Source organism: Staurois parvus, unplaced genomic scaffold (genome assembly GCF_062004578.1).
Source record: "Staurois parvus isolate SC_StPar_1 unplaced genomic scaffold, SC_StPar_1.0 ptg000415l, whole genome shotgun sequence".
NCBI classification, from domain to species: domain Eukaryota; kingdom Metazoa; phylum Chordata; class Amphibia; order Anura; family Ranidae; genus Staurois; species Staurois parvus.
In genome coordinates this window covers 2,360,299-2,379,058 of record NW_028318211.1, presented here as the reverse complement: position 1 = coordinate 2,379,058, position 18,760 = coordinate 2,360,299, and the positions used below count along the sequence as shown (strand labels likewise).

At 42.8% G+C, this 18,760-nt stretch overlaps 1 protein-coding gene across 1 annotated transcript; it reads left to right on the top strand.

Moving 5' to 3' along the window:
* The first annotated feature begins 4,324 nt into the window (after positions 1-4,324).
* Positions 4,325-17,296, top strand: PIP4P1 (phosphatidylinositol-4,5-bisphosphate 4-phosphatase 1). Its single transcript, XM_089687030.1, has 7 exons — positions 4,325-4,581; positions 10,975-11,159; positions 11,309-11,415; positions 13,526-13,631; positions 14,918-14,970; positions 15,067-15,157; positions 15,648-17,296. Exons 1-7 carry the CDS (start codon positions 4,425-4,427, stop codon positions 15,789-15,791), a joined length of 843 nt encoding a protein of 280 aa, XP_089543156.1. The 5' UTR covers positions 4,325-4,424; the 3' UTR covers positions 15,792-17,296.
* Positions 17,297-18,760: the final 1,464 nt, after the last annotated feature.

Genomic DNA, 18,760 nt, shown 5'->3' with positions numbered 1-18,760 from the left:
TCTTGGTATTCTGCATGCCCCATCATCACCTTGAAAGGTAGAGTCACTGCCAGTGACTATGTACAAATTCTGGCAGACCCCATGGTGCATACATTGTTTCCAGAAGACAGCACCATTTACCAAGATGATAATGCTCTGATTCACACAGTTGGTGTTGTCAAATCGTGGTTTGACAAGCATGCAAAGTCTCACACCTTCCCTGGGCGCCACAGTCCTCGGACCTCAATATCATAGAGACACTTCGGTCAGTTTTGGAGAACAAGGTTTGGGCTCGTTTTCCACCTCTGCGAGAGCTGGAATGATTTTTGCATGAAGTGTGGTATCAGATTCCATTAGCCATCATCTTTGACTTATATTTGTCAGTTCCCAGGAGAATTTAGGCTGGCTTGGATGCCAAAGGCGGTCCAACACCATCTTAGGTAAAGATTTTGTTCTTTTACCTGGTGTTTCCATAATTTTGTCCAACCTCGATATATGGATACATAGATAGATAAAGCAGAATTAAAGGAGCTATACTTACCTCTTCCTTCAACAGGTCCCGCTCCTCGCCGTTGCTGGCATCTTCTTCTGGGTGTTGGTCTTCGGTCATCTTCATTGGCCGGCACAGGATAATATCACTTCTGCGTATGCGCAAGAAGCCATGATCCTGGCACTCAGGGACAGTACCAGTGATCTACAGTGCATTAATAAAATATTCAGACCCCCTTCACTTTTTCCAGTTTTGTTATGTTGCAGCCTGATACTACAGTTGTGTAAAATTATTTTTATTTCTCATTAATCTACACACTATACCCCATAATGACAAAGTGAAAACTGAATTTTAGAAATGTTTGCAAATGTATAAAAAAGGAAAAATGAAAATATCACATTGGCCTAAGTATTCAGACCCTTTGCAACAACACTTGCAATTTAGTTCAGGTGCCTCCCATTTCCCTTAATCATTGCTGAGATGTTTCTACACCATGATTGGAGTCCACCTGTGGTAAAATAAATTGGACATGATTTGGAAAGGCACACACCTCTCTATAAAAGGACTCACAGATGACAATGCATACTATAAAGGAGCAAAAGCCATGAGGTCAAATGAACTACTCCGCAGAGCTCAGACAGGATTATTGCAAGGCACAGATCTGAGAAAGGCTATAAAAAAATTTCTGTTGCACTGAAGGTCCCCAAGAGCCCCGTTGCCTCCATAATTCTCAAACAGAAGACGTTTGGCATAACCAGGACTCTTCCAAGAGCTGGTTGCCCAGCCAAACTGAGCAATTGAGGGAGAAAGGCCTTAGTAAGGTGACCAAGAACTTGATGGTCACCCTGGTTGAGTTCCAGAGGTCCTGTGTACCATGGGAGTTCACAGTCGGGTGCCCATTGCGCATGTGCAAGTAGTTCTGCACTTTGTGAATGCTCCCGAAGTCTTCTGGAACGTGCCATGTGTCCCAGAAGACTACGGGGAAGGGGGACGACAACTTCCATTTCTGATCACCCAGATGATCGCAGTGGAAGCGGGAGCTAGTGCCTGTCAATGGGGAGCAGGGTGTGACGCCTTATAGCAGAACTTCCCTTTTTGGGTGGAGCTCAGCTTTAAGAAAGTGGAGCTTATTAAGACCAACTGTCTTCTGGCATGTAGAGAGAGAAATTGGACCAGACAGATTTTGCAAAAGTGTCTCACTTGCATTCTTAAAGTGGTACAGCATGAGCCAAACTAAAGTACAAGTTGTAGACAGGCACATGAATTTGGTGTGTTCTGCACCACTTTTAGAACACAAGAGAGACACTTTCACAAAATCTATCTGCTCCAGGCTTTAACCACTTGACTTCCAGAAGGTAAGTGGCATTTTTTTTGCTATTCAGCACTGTGCTACTTTCACTGGCAATTGCACGGTCATGCAACACTATACCCAAATGAAATTTATATAATGTTTTCATACAAATAAGGGCTTTATTTTGGTGGTATTTGATTGCCAATGAGTTTTTTTTTATCTTTTATTATAAGAACTATATAAAGACTGAAGATTTTGAAAAAAAAAAATTTTTTCTACTTTGTTATAAACATATCCAATAGAACATAAGAAAAACTAATTTCTTCATAAATTTAGGCCAAAATGTATTCTACTTTATGTCTTTGGTAAAGAAAAAAAATCCTCATAAGCAAATATTGATTGGTTTACAAGCTATGGTGTATACTGGAACTTACGCAGCTATGACACTATATTGGTAATGGTGGTGATCAGTGACTGTGATAGTGTGGCTGGCAATATGGTGCAAGCTGACACCTGCTGAGAGGAACACTAACTGACTGACACTGACATCAATATTGACACTAATACAGTGATCAGTGTTAATGCTGTCATTGTACTAATGACATTGGCTGGGAATGGGTTAACAACTAGGGCAATCAAAGGGATAACTGTGTGCCCAACAAGTGTATTGTGTGTGATATGTGCTGCTTTTACTAAGAGATCTGGCTGTTTTTGCTCCCTGCTTTGCAGGGAGAAGAAACATTCACATTGCTGCTCGGTGTACAGAGCCCTGTGTTGTGTGTAAACTTAGGGCTCTGTGCTATGATTGGACATAGACAATCAGCAGGTCCTGGCTATAAATCATTGACTGGGAACTGCTGACAAAATCCTGCAGTGTCCAACCTCAGTGATGGTCTACTGTGACGGGGCAGCAAGTGGTTAAGCATTAATAAACGCAAAACCAAAAATTTAATATATTGCAGCTTACCAATCCTTAGTTGTGGTGGCTGCATTAGTTTTCTTTGTTTATGCTTTTTCCCCTCTGTTTTCACCTGGTGATCTGGCCAGTAATAAACCTGTATTAGAGTCCCACCACTCTGGATGAAGGAGCACAGAGGGTACCTTTGGACAACAACATTGCCAGTCTGGGGGGAGGGTGGTGTTAGATGTACTAGCAAATTTAAATACATTAACAAATTGAAGCCAAATTCTAGCTAACACTTTATAAAAAGTTACAGGAAACATTTTTTTTTCTTTTGGGATAAAGGTTTTACATAAATAAAACTGATCATTGTAAGCACCCGTCAGTGGTACATGGTTTGTCTGAACCCTCTATCTGCTAGACAGCTTGTTCCATTGAAAAATAATATAATATGCTTTGGGGTTTAATACTGCTTTAACAGTTTCCCGACCACCAGCAGTACTGCTAAGGGGCGGCAGGGATGCACATAATCACGTATATATACATGATTTGCATTTCAGGGCAGGAGGTGCGCATGCATGCGCTCCCTACCCGCGCCGCTATTGGCATGTCAATCACTGGGTCCTGGCCACCGATTCTTCGGCCGGGACTCGGTGATCATCGGCGGAGCTGACAGGGAAGTGGTCTGTGTGTAAACAACACAGATCTCTCCTCTGTCAGCACAAACATACTGCTTTGTATTGCTCTGCACAGCATAAAAAAATACTAATAAAAAGCACTGACACTGTACTAATGACACTGGGCAGGAAGGGGTTAACATCTGGGGCGATCAAAGTGTTAACTGTGTGCTGTTTCACTGTGTGCTATGCAGAGCCATACAAAGCAGCGTGCAGGAGCTGATCTGTATTGTTTACATACAGGTCTCTCCCTCCATCTGTGACACATGGTGATCGCCGGGTGCTGGTGGGGAATCACTGGCCAGGACCCAGTGATCAACAGGTGAAGCCGCCAATGGCGGCACGGGTAGGGTGCACTTGTGGTTCGCGTGTGCCCCGTACCCAGAAGTGCAAAATTACGTATATACACATGATTTGCGCACATCTGCCACCCTGTAGCAGTATTTCTGCTGTAGGACTGCGGTAAAGCAGTTAAAGGTGAGCGAACCCTTTTTACTGTACTGAATACTGTCCGGCTGCTCTCCTTGCCTCCATTATATAGAGTTATTATGCAGTTCATAGAAAGCTGGGACAACTGATACCACTGAAAGATCAGGTGAGTGCACAGGACATTACAGGAATACAGTGTATCTAGGAGGATCCTGAAACTTTGGCTCTACTTGCAGAAACTGTGCATAGCTTCCTAAAAGACAACAAATACAGCACCTCACCTAAGAAATGTTAAACTGCAATATACGGTATATATCTTTTTTTTTTTTACAAAGAATTAAGCTATCACAAATCTGTCCCTGCCTGCTTCACCTGACTTCTCAGTTAATGTTTACTGTTTGTGTTCTCAATAAAGCTACATGTAACCAAAACAACCCGACCCACTAACTCAGGTGACTGTCACATGAGCGGAAGACCTTTGTTTGCAATTTATGAGCACGTGATACGACGCAAACCCTTCACTACGCATGTGCGCTCTAGAATCCTCCCGATCCACCTCCTGCGCAAGCGTAGTGCGCAGCCGCAGTGAGAGGTGCGTCAGCAGACGGCAGAAGCAGCAGCAGTCGAGTGTGCCGGTGATAGGTGGGAGCGAGGGACATGGCGGATGGAGAGCGCTCCCCTCTGCTCTCGGATCTCGGGGATGGAGGGGGTATGGGCGCTGCAGTGGGCCCCGGAGCACCTTCACCAGGTAGTGCTCTTCCCTCAGCTCCTCCGTACGGGGTACCCGGACCCACCCCCAGCAACAAGCCGCAAGGTAGGGCCCCGCCTACTAAATCATATGTGTATTGGCGAGCACTCGCTGCCACGCCCACTACACTTAATATTTATTAGTCGGTCTGTATTGCTGAACAGCTGCAGCCCACGCACGATGGGCGGGGCTTGTGAGTTGCTGAGGTGATTGGCTAAAGGGACAAGTGGGGAGAAGGTGAAGGGGCGTGGTCTGATTATAGAATAATATGTAATGAGTACTTGTAATGGTCAGTGAGCAGCATTGTGCATTTAGTTGTATTAATGGGCATCGGGGCCCATGGAGGCTGGATTGTAGTGAGTGCCTCATGGGCCCCAGTGTAAAGAAAATACACTTACAAGGGCCAACATGTGACTTATTGAAAGTTGTTGCTGCATTGCGCACACTTGCGTGCACTCTTTCTCCATATATATATACATACACACACTATATTGCCAAAAGTATTGGGACACCCCTCCAAATCATATCATTGGATTCAGGTGTTCCAATCACCTCCATGGACACAGGTGGATACAATCAAGCACCTAGGCATGCAGACTGCTTCTACAAACATTTGTGAAAGAATGGGTCACTCTCAGGAGCTCAGTGAATTCACGCGTGGTACCGTGATAGGTTGTCACCTGTGCAATAAGTCCATCCGTGAAATTTCCTTGTTACTAAATATTCCACAGTCAACTGTTAGTGGTATTATAAGAACGTGGAAGTAACTGGGAACAGCAACTCAGCCACGAAGTGGAAGGCTACGTAAAATGACAGAGCAGGGTCAGCACATGCTGAAGTGCACAGTGTGCAGAAGTCGCCAGTTGTCTGCAGAGTCGATAGCTAAAGACCTCCAATCTTCATGTGGCCTTCAGATTAGCACAGGAACAGTGCGTAGAGAGCTTCATGTAATGGGTTTCCATGGCCGAGCAGCTGCATCCAAGCCTTACATCACCAAGTGCAATGTAAAGTGTTGGATGTAGTGGTGTAAAGCACGCTACCACTGGACTCTAGAGCAGTGGGGATATGTTCTCTGGAATGACGAATCATGCTTCTCTGTCTGGCAATCTGATGGACGTGTCTGGGCTTGGTGGTTGCCAGGAGAACGGTACTTGCCTGATTGCATTGTGCCACGCGTAAAGTTTGGTGGAGGGGGGATTATGGTGTGGAGTTGTTTTTCAGGGGTTGGACTTGGCCCCCTAGTTCCAGTGAAGGGAACTCCTTAAGGCCTCCGCATACCAAGACATTTTGGACAATTTCATGCTCCCAGCTTTGTGAGAACAGTTTGGTGATGGCCCCTTCCTGTTCCACCATGACTGCGCACCAGTGCACAAAGCAAGGTCCATAAAGACATGGAGGAGCGAGTTTGGGGTGGAGGAACTTGACTGGCCTGCACAGAGTCCTGACCTCAACCCAACAGAACACCTTTGGTATGAATTAGAGCGGAGACTGTGAGCCAGGCCTTCTTTTCTGACATTCTCCTGCCTGACCTCACAAATATGCTTCTGGAAGAATGGTCACACATTCCCATAGACCAGTGTTTCTCAACTCCAGTCCTCATGGACCCCCAACAGGTCATGTTTTCAGGATTTCCCTCAGATGAAACAGCTGTGGTAATTACTAAGCCAGTGAAACTGATCAAATCACCTGTGCAAAATAATGAAAATCCTGAAAACATGACCTGTTGGGGGTCCATGAGGACTGGAGTTGAGAAACACTGCCATAGACACACTCCTAAACCTTGTGGACAGCCTTCACAGAAGAGTTGAAGCTGTTATAGCTGTAAAGGGCGGGACAACTCAATATTGAACCCTACGGACTAAGTCCGCGATGCCAGTAAAGTTCATGTGTGTAAAGGTAGGCGTCCCAATACTTTTGGCAATATAAAGTATGTGTGTGTATATATATATATATATATATATATATATATATATATATATATATATATATATATATAAAATACACTCCCAGGATATTGATCCGGTCAGTTAAGTAGCAGAGGGGGTTGTTAATCAGTTTCAGCTGCTAGATGGGCAACAATGAGACGACTTCCACAACAGGAATGGTTTTACTGGTTGAGGCTACTGGTCATGTTTCCCCTACTCATCTTTTCCGACTGTTTTTCATTAGTTTTGCATTTGGCTAGGGTCAGTGTCACTACTGGTAGCATGAGGCGGTACTTGGCCCTACAGAGGTTGCACAGGCAGTCCAACTCCTCCAGGATGGCACATCAATACATTCCATTGCCAGGAGGTTTGCTGTGTCTCCTAGCACTGTCTCAAGAACATGGAGGAGATTCCAGGAGACAGGCAGTTACTCTAGGAGAGCTGGACAGGGCTGTAGAAGGTCCTTAACCCATCAGCAGGACTGGTATCTGTTCCTTTGTGCAAGGAGGAACAGAATGAGCACTTTCAGAGCCCTACAAAATGACCTCCAGCAGGCCACTGGTGTGACTGTCTCTGACCAAACAGTCAGAGACTTCATTAGGGTGGCCTGAGGGTCCTATGTCCTCTAGTGGGCCCTGTTCTCACTTCCCGGCACCATAGAGCTTGATTGGCATTTCCAATTGAACACCAGAATTGGCAGGTCCGCCACTGGCGCCCTGTGTATTTTCACAGATGAGGTTCACCCTGAGTGCATGTGACAGACATGAAAGGGTCTAGAGAAACCATAGAGAATGTTATGCTGCCTGTAACATTTAGCATGACCGTTTTGGTGGTGGGTCACTGATGCCTCTGGGGAGGCATATTCATGGAGGGACGCACAGACTTCTACAGGCTAGACAATGCCACCCTGACTGCCATTCGTTATCGGGATGAAATCCTTGGACCCATTGTCAGACCCTGCACTGGTGCAGTGGGCCCTGGGTTTCTCCTGGTGCACAATGCCCGTCCTAATGTGGCGAGAGTATGCAGGCAGTTCCTGGAGGATGAAGGAATTGATAGCATTGAATGGCCACCATCCTCGCCTGACCTAACTCCAATAGAACACCTCTGGGATATCATGTTTCAGTCCATATGACACCACCAGGTAGCACCTCAGACTGTCCAGGAGCTCAGTGGTGCCCTGGTCCAGATCTGGGGGGAAATACCCCAGGACACCATCCGTCGTCTCATTAAGAGCAGACCCGGACGTTGTCAGGCATGCATACAAGCACGTGGGGGTCATACAAACTACTGAGGACCATTTTGAGTTGCTGCAATGAAATTTCAGCAAAATGGTCTAGCCTGCTGCATCATTTTTTCTTTAATTTTGATTTTCGAGGTGTCTTTGAATTCAGTCCACTGTAGGTTGATAATTTTCGTTTCCATCAAACGATGGGGCATCCTTGCATTCCTAACTCATTACCCAGTCCATATCAGGATAGATCTCCAGTATGGTATTTTTCCCCATTGAGATCTAATCTGTTTTTTAATACTCCCCCTCCATAAAGGGCTATCCTGGGATTTCCTCTTTTTCATTGGCTGAGACAAAAGCGGGAGCCATTGGCTCCCACTGCTGTCAATCACAGCCAGTGAGCCAATGAGAAGAGAGGGCAGGGCCAAGCCGCAGCTCCGTGTGTGAATGGACACATGGAGCAGCGGGTGCCCCCATAGCAAGCTACTTGCTGTGGGGGCACCCGACAGAAGGGATGGGCCAGGAGAGCCTGCGGGGGACCCCAGAAGAGGAGGATCCGGGCTGCTCTGTGCAAAACCACTGCACACAGCAGCTAAGTATAGACATGTTTGTCGTCTTTTCTTAAAAAAAACCTAAAAAAACAAGCCTTTAGAATCACTTTAAACATCTCCTCCTTACTGCGGGTGTCCTCAAGGCATGCATTGAGTGGGTGTGCTCCCAAGCTGGGCTGTATGCATCCATAGAAACACACAGTGTGGTTCTGCTCCGGATCTGGACCCTCCTCACTGGATTTGACTGGTGGTGACAGAGGATCAGAGAGCAGGGTAACACTGGAGCCACTGTGTGGGTGAGTATGCCAACTCAGGATTCACAACTTAAAAGCAAATAAAAGCCGAACTGAATGCAGAAAGTAAAAAAATGTACGCTGAGTTGCGCACGCGCAGCTTACATTCTGGCATACTTACCGGGATGACTGCACTTCTACACAGGCAAGGGAGTGATGTCATCTCACGCTGGCCAATCAAGGTGGCTGAAGACCAGTACTTAGAAAAACTGTTTACTAACCAGAGGGATCAGAATGTTAAGCTTCTTATACTGCCTTCTGTGGGATGTGACCACTTCGTGATTCCCACTTTGTTGTTAACTATTTACTAAGCAGAGGAATCCGTATGTTAGGCAAGTTTTATATAGCACCTGGAAGAAGTCAGGGACCAGATGTCAGTGAGGGACCTCTCAGGTGTCGGACTGTTTTGAGCAGAGGTAAGTGCCCTGATGATCAGTGTCCATCAGTGCCACCTGTCAGTGCCCATGCACACAGGATGTAAAAAAAAGAAAAAACTCTTAGAAGCCTTCCTCCATGCAGTAGCGTTTTTGCAGAAACAAACGCCTGACGTTTGTAAAAGTATGTAACGCTTTTACAAGCATCAGATGCTTGAACATTAATTTATTTAATTAGCCAGAATAATTTATTCTGACTTTGAAACTAATTCACACTCAATCGCAAAACGCGCCTAACATTAACACGTGTTTTTTTGTTTTTTTCTGCCAAAACGCTGCTGCTCCTGGACACACTGGCCCTGGGTTTTTTTTTTCCTGCTTGTAAATGCTCCTGTTTCAAAAGGCTCCTCAAAGTCTATGTGTGCATAGACACATAGGATAACATGGAGGGACATTTACAAGCAGTAAGAAAAAAAAAAACCCAAAAACGCCTGAAACTATTAAAAGTGGCTGCAAAAAGCCCTGTGTGCATCAGGCCTTAATGCTGCTTAGGGCTTCAGCAAAATGGCAGCCTCCAGTAAGAAGAAACATGACCAATGCTGGAGGGAATTTACAGCACACACTACTTTTGGTAGCATAATTATTAATGTGGAATGTATGTTCCTAAGGAACATTATTTATTATCCCGTTGTTATGGGTAGAGTTCTGCTTTTACTGAATAAGTTAAAGATACAGGCTGATTGGTTGCCATGCACAGCTGCTCCAGTTTTAGTAAATTTCCCTGGTGTGTTTTGATCTCTGAATTCCAAAGCACAAGGTGTCAGCCCTGCCTACTTCATTTCTGATGAATTACAAAGAGCCCAGACCTCTTCTCATCTATCCACCCCCTCTTCCCAGTCACCTTAACCCCTCCCTGTACACAGGCAGGAAGCACAAGAAATGATCAGTTCACTAGATTTTTGGCAAAGTCAGCAGGGGTTTTTTTGCACTTATCAAACAAATATAATAAAACTCTTGTTTAATGGTATATTTAACACACCAAATGGGGGCACAAAAAGAGAAGTTCATTGTTCTGGTTTGCATATCTTTCAATTTATGATAATGCAAAACTGGTAGTGTTATTTGGCACATCCTTTGGGCTCTCACAATGTGAAGAGGAAACATGGGCTTTCATGAAAACTATCAACAGGTTAATATATCTTTATTGATGTGGGTTACGACTCATTCGCTGTATGAGTTTAGAATTGTGCAATGCAGGTCTTATGACTTTTATGGCCATATTCAGAGATGTTCAGTGCTGTGGATTTATTGTATGTTAGGCAAAGTACTTGTCAGTCATGAATAATCTAGATCTCTATCATCTGCAATCTGTATAATATCACACATCTGTTAAACAGTCAATATTCACTATTACAACAATCATACTCTATATATTGGGCTACTTGTCAACAGAGTCCGACAGATAAATGGCCACTGTGTAGGCATCATAGCAGACCAAAGATTTGGCATTTTTATATTGTTTTTCGCTTGTCTGCGCCCACTCTTAGGCTGGCCATAGATGGATCGAATCCCAGCCGGTTCAGCAGTTAGTGGCTGAGATTTGATCAGTCTATGTGCAGACTGAGTGTACTGACGTCAGTCCATCAATTGACTTGGGTTCAACCAGCCTGTCAGATTTTTTTTTTTTACGTGCGATCTCTGTCGAAGGCTATATCCACTAGCAGTAATCATTGTGTTTTGCCATCTGGAATGGCTCCCCTCTGGCAGAACACAGTTGCGTTGCGGTAGGGATTTCCCCGTCAACGCTGACTATTGATGGGGAAATTGAGAGATTTTCTTTCCTGCAATAAAATCTATGACTTGCTATAGGTGTGTCTGTTTTTTGCCCCTAGAAGTAGAAAAAAAGCGGAGTGCCTTTCATCGGCACAGATAACATTCTTGTAATCTTTTACTGTCTGAATCACTTTTCTTGTGATGCTTGAATTGCTAGATAAACAATGTTTATTTTGTCACTATTTGTTCTTCTTGTTTAAATATTTGTTTTATTTTATATTGTTCTGAACTTTTTTTTTCCTCCTTTATCAGGATTTCCTGTGTTCCCAGCAGGTCATGTGTTACCTAGTGAGGACCCTCCACCTTATTCACCGCTGACAAGTCCTGAAAGTGGCTCTGCTCCTATGATAACATGTAGGGTTTGCCAGTCACTCATCAATGTGGAAGGCAAAATGCATCAGCATGTAGTGAAATGTGGGGTCTGCAATGAGGCCACGGTAAGTAAGGCAGTATTGTCCTGTAGGACAGAGGATGTGTTATGGTTGGACTCCAGACAGTATGTATTTTGCACTAAATACTCTTTAGTTTGCCAGAAGAGTTGTTATTCCTGTGAGTCTGCCTAATGGTTATTCATTCATTCCTGCAGCCCATAAAGAATGCCCCCCAGGGGAAGAAGTATGTTCGTTGTCCATGCAACTGCCTGCTCATTTGTAAAGTCACCTCCCAGAGGATAGCCTGCCCTAGGCCATACTGGTGAGAACAAACCACACGGGAAGGGTAACTGCATGTTATTTACAATGTGTTACTATTGACTACACTTGCTAGGGCTAACTACAAGTGAAGTGACCTTTCCTCTGTCATTACGTGAAACTATAGTCTGAACCTGTTTAGGTCCAGCTGCCCAGGATTCTGCTGCCTAGTGAATGAAAAGCTAATGAGAGCATGGCTCATCACTTAAAAGGTCCGCCGGGCCGTAGTTTGCCCATTGCTGCCCTATTGCCTGTCACCTGGTGGGCAGTGTGCTCCGGAGCCGCAGCCAAGGTGAAAAAGAGCCGCGGGCTGCTGACACCCGTGCTAGGCAAAGCTACAGGTCTACTTTATCCCCCTCCCCCCCCTCCCCCCCCCCCACCCCCATGCATCGCAAGTTTACCTGTCCTTCACATGGCATGATTTAGGCTTCATGCACATGGGGTGTTTTCATAATGCTGGTAACATTAGCTGTGTAAAGTTATGTTAAAAACGTGAGTTTTTTTAGCGTTTTTGCATTAGCGTTTAGTGGCATTTTCCCACGTTTGCGTTTTTTAGCAGGTGTTTTTTTTTTTTTATTTAAAAAAGTCCAAAAACACCAGTTTGCAGCGTTTTACCACATTTTTCAGCATTAGAGCATTTTTACAGCTAAAAAACTCCTCTAGAAACCCACTAGTCCTGGTGTTTTTACAGCCAAAAACGCCCCTGACAAAAAACATTGATTACAGTCTGTGTGCATGGACACCTAGGATAACATGCTGGGGGGTTTACTAGCTGTAGAAAAAACGTCAAAAGTCAAAAACAGCCGCTGTAAAAACATCCAGTGTGCATGAGGACTTGGCTGCCTAGTGTTCCTAAAATGCCAGATACTTTCAGACTGAACAGAATGGTAAGGGAGTGAAGGGAAGAAGTGTTTGTTTGGCTGGCGGGGGGAAATTAAGTAATATAAAACAATTGAAACCACTTTTATTTATTTTTTTAGAAAGAAAAAGATTTCAAGCTAATCTCCAGGTGCAAAAACATTCATTTAAAAGTATTCCTTCCAATAGTCAGAATATATAAATCCACTTTTTGTGCACCAAATGCCTTTGTAAACCCAGATATTACCTTGTAGAGTAGCGGAGATATCCTCACTGTGTTGTACATTGCATATGCAGAGTGCAGAGCTGTGAGAGGGACCCAGCAGGCCCATTCACAAGACCAGTCACTCTGCCCAAGGAGAGAGATTAGCAATGACCGGTCTTTATTACACAAAGTTCTTGTACAGTGGTGAAGCTTCACACTGGATTACTGCACAGATCTGGAATAAATACACAATGCACACCAACACTGAAGGAAGAATACGTGTTCCTCTTGTATTTTGACATTTGCTTATCCAGGAGTTCAGCCTAAAGAAATGTAGTCTTTACATTTATAGCTTTATATTCTGTATTCTTACCTGGTAATCCTTTTTAGTAACACACTCCCATCCTGGGGTGATAACACTCACTCACTGTACTGCATCTATGAAAGAGCAGCATTGTCACTATAGGACAAGAAGTGTTAGGACTCCCTTTTCTCCTCTTCTGCATAACATTGGGGGAGGTGCTCTGTAGTTCAGAGGAGCATGCAGGCAGGGCTGTTAACAGAGTTCTTGAGATAAAACTGCAGAGTGCAGAGAGCAACTCTAGTTTTCTAGCAGGATCAACAGGATATTTTTTTTTTTTTTTTCTTTTGCATGTACAGATATAACAAAACTTTCAGTTGTATATTTAACAGACCAAACAAATAAGAGAAGTTTATTGTTGGGATTTATATCCACTGTAAAGGAACTGTACTTCTGACAGTTCCTACCTGTTACCCCACTGGTTGTTCCATTGTTCTTTTTTTGCTTTTTTTTATCTTTAATTGCTATATATCACTTGTTAGTGGAAATACATACTATATTCTAACGGATGGTGTGTAATGGTAGTGTAGTTTGTTTGTTACATTTTCTGAAGTGAGGATTATTAGATTGCACTGGCGATTGCAACTATCTTCCCTTGCTATAGATTTGGCAAGCTTTCCACTGTATATGTAATAAACTGTCATATAATTAATTTTGAATGAATAACAAATGCTTGTCTGATTTCACCAGTAAACGAATCATTAACCTTGGCCCAGTTCATGCTGGACCCCTCAGCCCAGAGCCACAGCCTGTCGGAGTACGAGTCATCTGTGGACACTGCAAGAACAATTTTCTGGTATGCAAAATTTAGTAATGTTATACCATTGAATTGGTGTGTTCCTTTGGCAATAATGCTTTTTGAAACCAAATTCAAGTATGGACTTATTTACTGTATGTGGATATGAGTCTGTTGCTATTTTAGCAGTTTGTAATTGCCTAAATTGCATTTCATTTTACAAGGCTGCTGCCCACAGAGGTTTTCTTGGCTTTATTAAGGAGTGTTGCTTACAGCTGTAGTGTGCATGTCTAGGTTTTATTAACTATCAGCATGCACTCACATCTGATGACCCACTGCTGGATCTCTACAAACAGTACAAATCACGTGTTCCTGTGTGATTCATATGCAGTTTTGTGCTGTGCGATTTCAGCTTATTCATTTTAAATGGGCTGAAATCTCATCACAACAAAAGTAGTACATGCACTACCTTTGGAAACTTACTGCAACTGGATTGCAGTGCACTTCAGTACCATGCGATCTGGTGCTAGCAAACTCACTGTGTTTGCAAACTATGTTTGGGGTATGACTAACTTAAAGTGGTTGTAAAGGCCTCAGTGTTTTACCTTAAAGTGTTACTAAACCCACAACAGTAAAATCATTCTGCAGTAAAGCATGCTTGTTATACTCGCTGTGGAACCCAAGGGGTTAATCCTCTGCATTGTGTAAAAACGCTATTTGATCCTGACTTCCCTGATCTGCCCCTTGTTCCAGTGCCCCTTTTGTGTGGAGTCACTCTGCACATACTCAGTTTGGTGTCTTTTGCTGAAGAGAACATTTCCTGTATGAGAGGAGCCAGGCAGTTCACATGGCCAATCGGCGCTTGTTGGAAAGAGGGTCAGGGGTCAATGAGGATTGCAGGAGAGCGTGAAGTCTCTTCCCACAGCAAGATTCAGCACTCGGCCGGCCACATCTTTATGTCACGTAATCGCGGAATTCAGTGATTAAATTAATGTAGAGTATTATTATACAGGATTTATATAGCGGCAACAGTTTGCGCAGCGATTTACAATATAAGGGAATGTAGATGGTGTCTTTCTTATTAAAAACATGCATTTCTATTTCATTGGTGCTGCGGAAGTGCTGATATGTTAATTTTTATATCATGGGTTTAGCATCAGTTTTATGCATTCTCTGCATGAAAGTAAAAAACCTTCTGCTAGCAGTAGATTGCTTGGGTAATTCGGCAGCTAATCCTGTACTTTTACCAATGCTATAGTATGTTTCCCTCGTTCTTTTTGCATCTGTCTTGAATTCTTGCTTATGTCATTATAAAAGGTTATGTTTAACCACTCTTCTTTTTTCAGTGGACAGATTTTTCAGACCGGACGCTGGCGCGCTGCCCGCACTGCCGGAAAGTGTAAGTGTCAGAGAATGATAAGCTAGTTTAGGATGGGGGAAGAATGCTGGCACTAGATTAAGGCCTCGGTTTTACTGTATCTATTTTTGTCTTCAGCTCCTCTATTGGACTGAGGTACCCACGAAGGAGATGTGTGTGCTGCTTCTTAATGGGATTTGTCTTTGCTTTGGCTGCCGCTGGACTTGTGGTAAATATTTATCTAGAATGGAATACTTAGTTTCATTTTAACTGATAATTTAAGACTGTAGGCTCAATTAAAGCCAATATATTAGGATAAAATTACAATTTTCCAAAAAGTGTCAGTTATTTTCAGTTACATCCAATGAAATTGGAAAATTACAGGCCCATGACTGAAAATGAAATGCCTTGTGTAAAGTGTTGTGAATTGAGCCTTATGACTGTTGCATAATATAAATGACTATGAAGTGAGTATGCAAGGCATATACACACTTGTAAATGGCTAAAGTGGAGCTTCACCCAAAAGGGGAAGTTCCACTTTAAGGCTTTGTCCCCACTAAAATACATTTTGTAACATGACAAAATGTGGAAAATTTCAAGGAGTATGAATACTTTTTCAAGGCACTATAAAGAAAAGCTTCTATAGTCAATGCTGCAACATTTGTCATATGTTTAAGTGCTACCTGTTTTTTCACTATGGTGACTGTTTTGTCTTGCAGGCGGGTACTTGGACGTTGGCACGCAAATATGGTGGAATCTATGCCTCTTGGGCGCTGTTGCTGCTGTTGGTATTGATATGCATTGGGCGTGCCATTTATTGGGCATGCATGAGAGTCAGTCACCCCATCCAGAGCTTCTCATGAGCCTGTCTAGACCTACCCCCCTTAGCTCCTCCCTTGGTGGCCCAAATGGAAGTAACCTCTGGAAGGCACAGGGCGGAGTCATTGCAGTGGCCATTGACCAGCGGAATGAATCCATGCTGCCTTATGAAGCAGTGCTGACTATAACTCCACTATTCTTAATCCACCTGCTAATGTTTACTGCTGCCCATGGTTAACCTCTTCACCACCAGGGGCTGCAAAGCACTGCAGGATCCTGGAGCTGCAAAGGGGTTGATTGCTTTTTAATCATTTTGTTGTTTTTAAAATCAATTGTAGGGAAACTAACCAGAACTCCTGATCGTGCTGCAAGCTGTGTTTGCCTTGTAGCAGATGCAGGATTATGTTTACAATGAAGGAGGAGCAGGGGCTTTAAATATGTGTCATAGTAATTTGGGGTAATTGTACAAAACCGTCATAGCATAAAAGGGTAAGGCAGTGGAAGCCAGGATGGAAAGCCAGCCTTGGGAGGATGTTTTTCCTTATCGTGTCATATCCTCCCATTTGTTGCACCTTAAACCATTTTTATTTACTGGAAAGATTGTTTGTTTTTTGTTTTTTTTGTTTTTTTGTTTTTTTTGTTTTCCAATACCTGAAAGAGAATAGTTCCCATTCAGCTTTTCCAGAGAGGCCTTCGGAACACTATATCATTGATTAGGATAAGGACCTGCTGTTTGGTAGTCGGTCTGGCAGTGTAAGGTAGAACGTTGCTTTCTTTCCAAAACCTATTACAAAATAGCTGCATGAATTTGAACAGTCCTGTTCACGTCTTATTTTGTTAGGTATAGACAGAGTACATTTACCCACAGTCCTTTTCACTACCAGTTCATTCATTTATCTGACTGTGTGACTTAAAGTAGCAGCCAGTACAAATGAACCAAAAATAAATAAATAAAATGCTGGTGTAGGTTACACATGAAAAGCCAATGCACTGCAGTGTCTTGTAATGGAGTAAAGCAGACCACTTCAATCATATCTATTGGTTATGTATTAGGCCAATATTTTAGAACACTGGAATTTTATGTTTTGTAGCCTTCTCAAGTACAAATTCTGGAAAACCTAAATGTTTTATGTTGCTACCTCTAGGACACTACATAGAACCACATGTAATCTCCATTAGATTTTGGTGCTTTAGAAGCCTCTTTTCATGTTTTTATTCAATTGTTCTGTAAGGAGGGCATTATCCTAATTTTATAGGGAGGAATACTTTTGGTCTCAGAATTGGTGACTTTGGGGTGGGAGGCAACATCGGTGTAACCATGAAGAAGATGAAATCCATTGTGACTTCTGCAGGGTCCAATCTGTTTTTATCTGTGCAGCTGAGTTGTAAATAATTGTAATTTTCTCTTTTTGTTGCTGCTGTGCTTCCTGCAAATTTTATTTCACTTGAAAATATAAATGTTATTGTTTTTCCTTCTTATTTTTGACTCTGTGAAGCATTGTTCCTTGGCCTTTGCGGACAAAACATTAAAGAGGAAATGCCACTTTAATTTTTAATCATGTATTTACAGAAATAGATTTCTGATATTTCCTTGTTCTTGTTTGAAACCTCTTTATGGTAACAAGGCATAGAATCTACCTTTTTAGCTGGGACTGCAAATTCAGGTTTGTAGTAATGTGAACCTTCGTGTTTCCGCTTGCCATCCCTGTAACAATGGACGCTCAAGAGCTGCACATACATATAAATAAAAAAGTGTACTTAAAGGATGACTAAACTCAAAAAATAATATAGTTGTAGCTTACTAGTTTTAAGATGGAGTAGCTGTATTCAGTTTTTTTTTTCTTTTCAGCATGGAACTACACTGCTCAAAAAAAAAAAAAAAAATAATGAAAGAACACTTTGAAAACACATCAGATCTCAATGGGGAAAAAATCTCATGCTGGATATCTATACTGATATGGACTGAATAATGTGTTAGGAATGCCCCATCGTTTGATGGAAATGAAAATTATCAACCTACAGAGAACTGAATTCAAAGACACCCTGAAAACCAAAGTGAAAAAATGATGCAGCAGGCTAGACCATTTTGCTGAAATGTCATTGCAGCAACTCAAAATGGTACTCAGTAGTTTGTATGGCCCCCACGTGCTTGTATGCATGCCTGACAACATAGGGGCATGCTCCTAATGAGACGATGGATGGTGTCCTGGGGTATTTCCTCCCAGATCTAAACCAGGGCATCACTGAGCTCCTGGACAGTCTGAGCTGAGGTGCAGAAAAAAAGGGAAAAAACCTGCGCTACACCCCAGACAATACAATATGTGAATAAATGTGTGAAAAAAAATATATATTCTGTAACAATTAGTGAACTGCTGCTACTCTTTCCCTGAACACCAGAAAATACAAAATGTATAAAAAATGACTGCACTGTACACTAAAAAATCATAACCAATAATAAATCAAATACTGCTTCGTAAAAAAAACTGCATAAATTAATTCAAATTATATAAGTCCATATTCATATATTAAATAATTTAAAAGTCCCAAAATCCAATAACACAGGGCTGTGTGCTAAAGAAATCCTCCAACGGAAAATGCATAGCTATCCACAAATGCTTGACACCAAAAAAAAAAAAAAATCGGCCTCTTACCAGACACTGATCTTCAATCAAGAGATCAAATGAGCGGATGGTGTTCAGATCCCACACTGACACCCTAGTTAGCTGTATCAAGAAGGTGAATAGGAGATGGACAACTGCAGGTTCACTTGAACGAATCCATCACATCAGACAGATAAGGTGCATAAAGGCAGTGTAAACATTTAAAATTCCCGTGGTGTCCGACCACCGGCTCGAACAAGGTGACGTCACAGAAAGTTCCGCCTTTATGCACCTTATCTGTCTGATGTGATGGATTTGTTCAACTGAACCTGCAGTTGTCCATACATCTATTCATCTCTTTGATACGGCTAACTAGGGTGTCATTGTGGGATCTGGACACCAACCGCTCATTG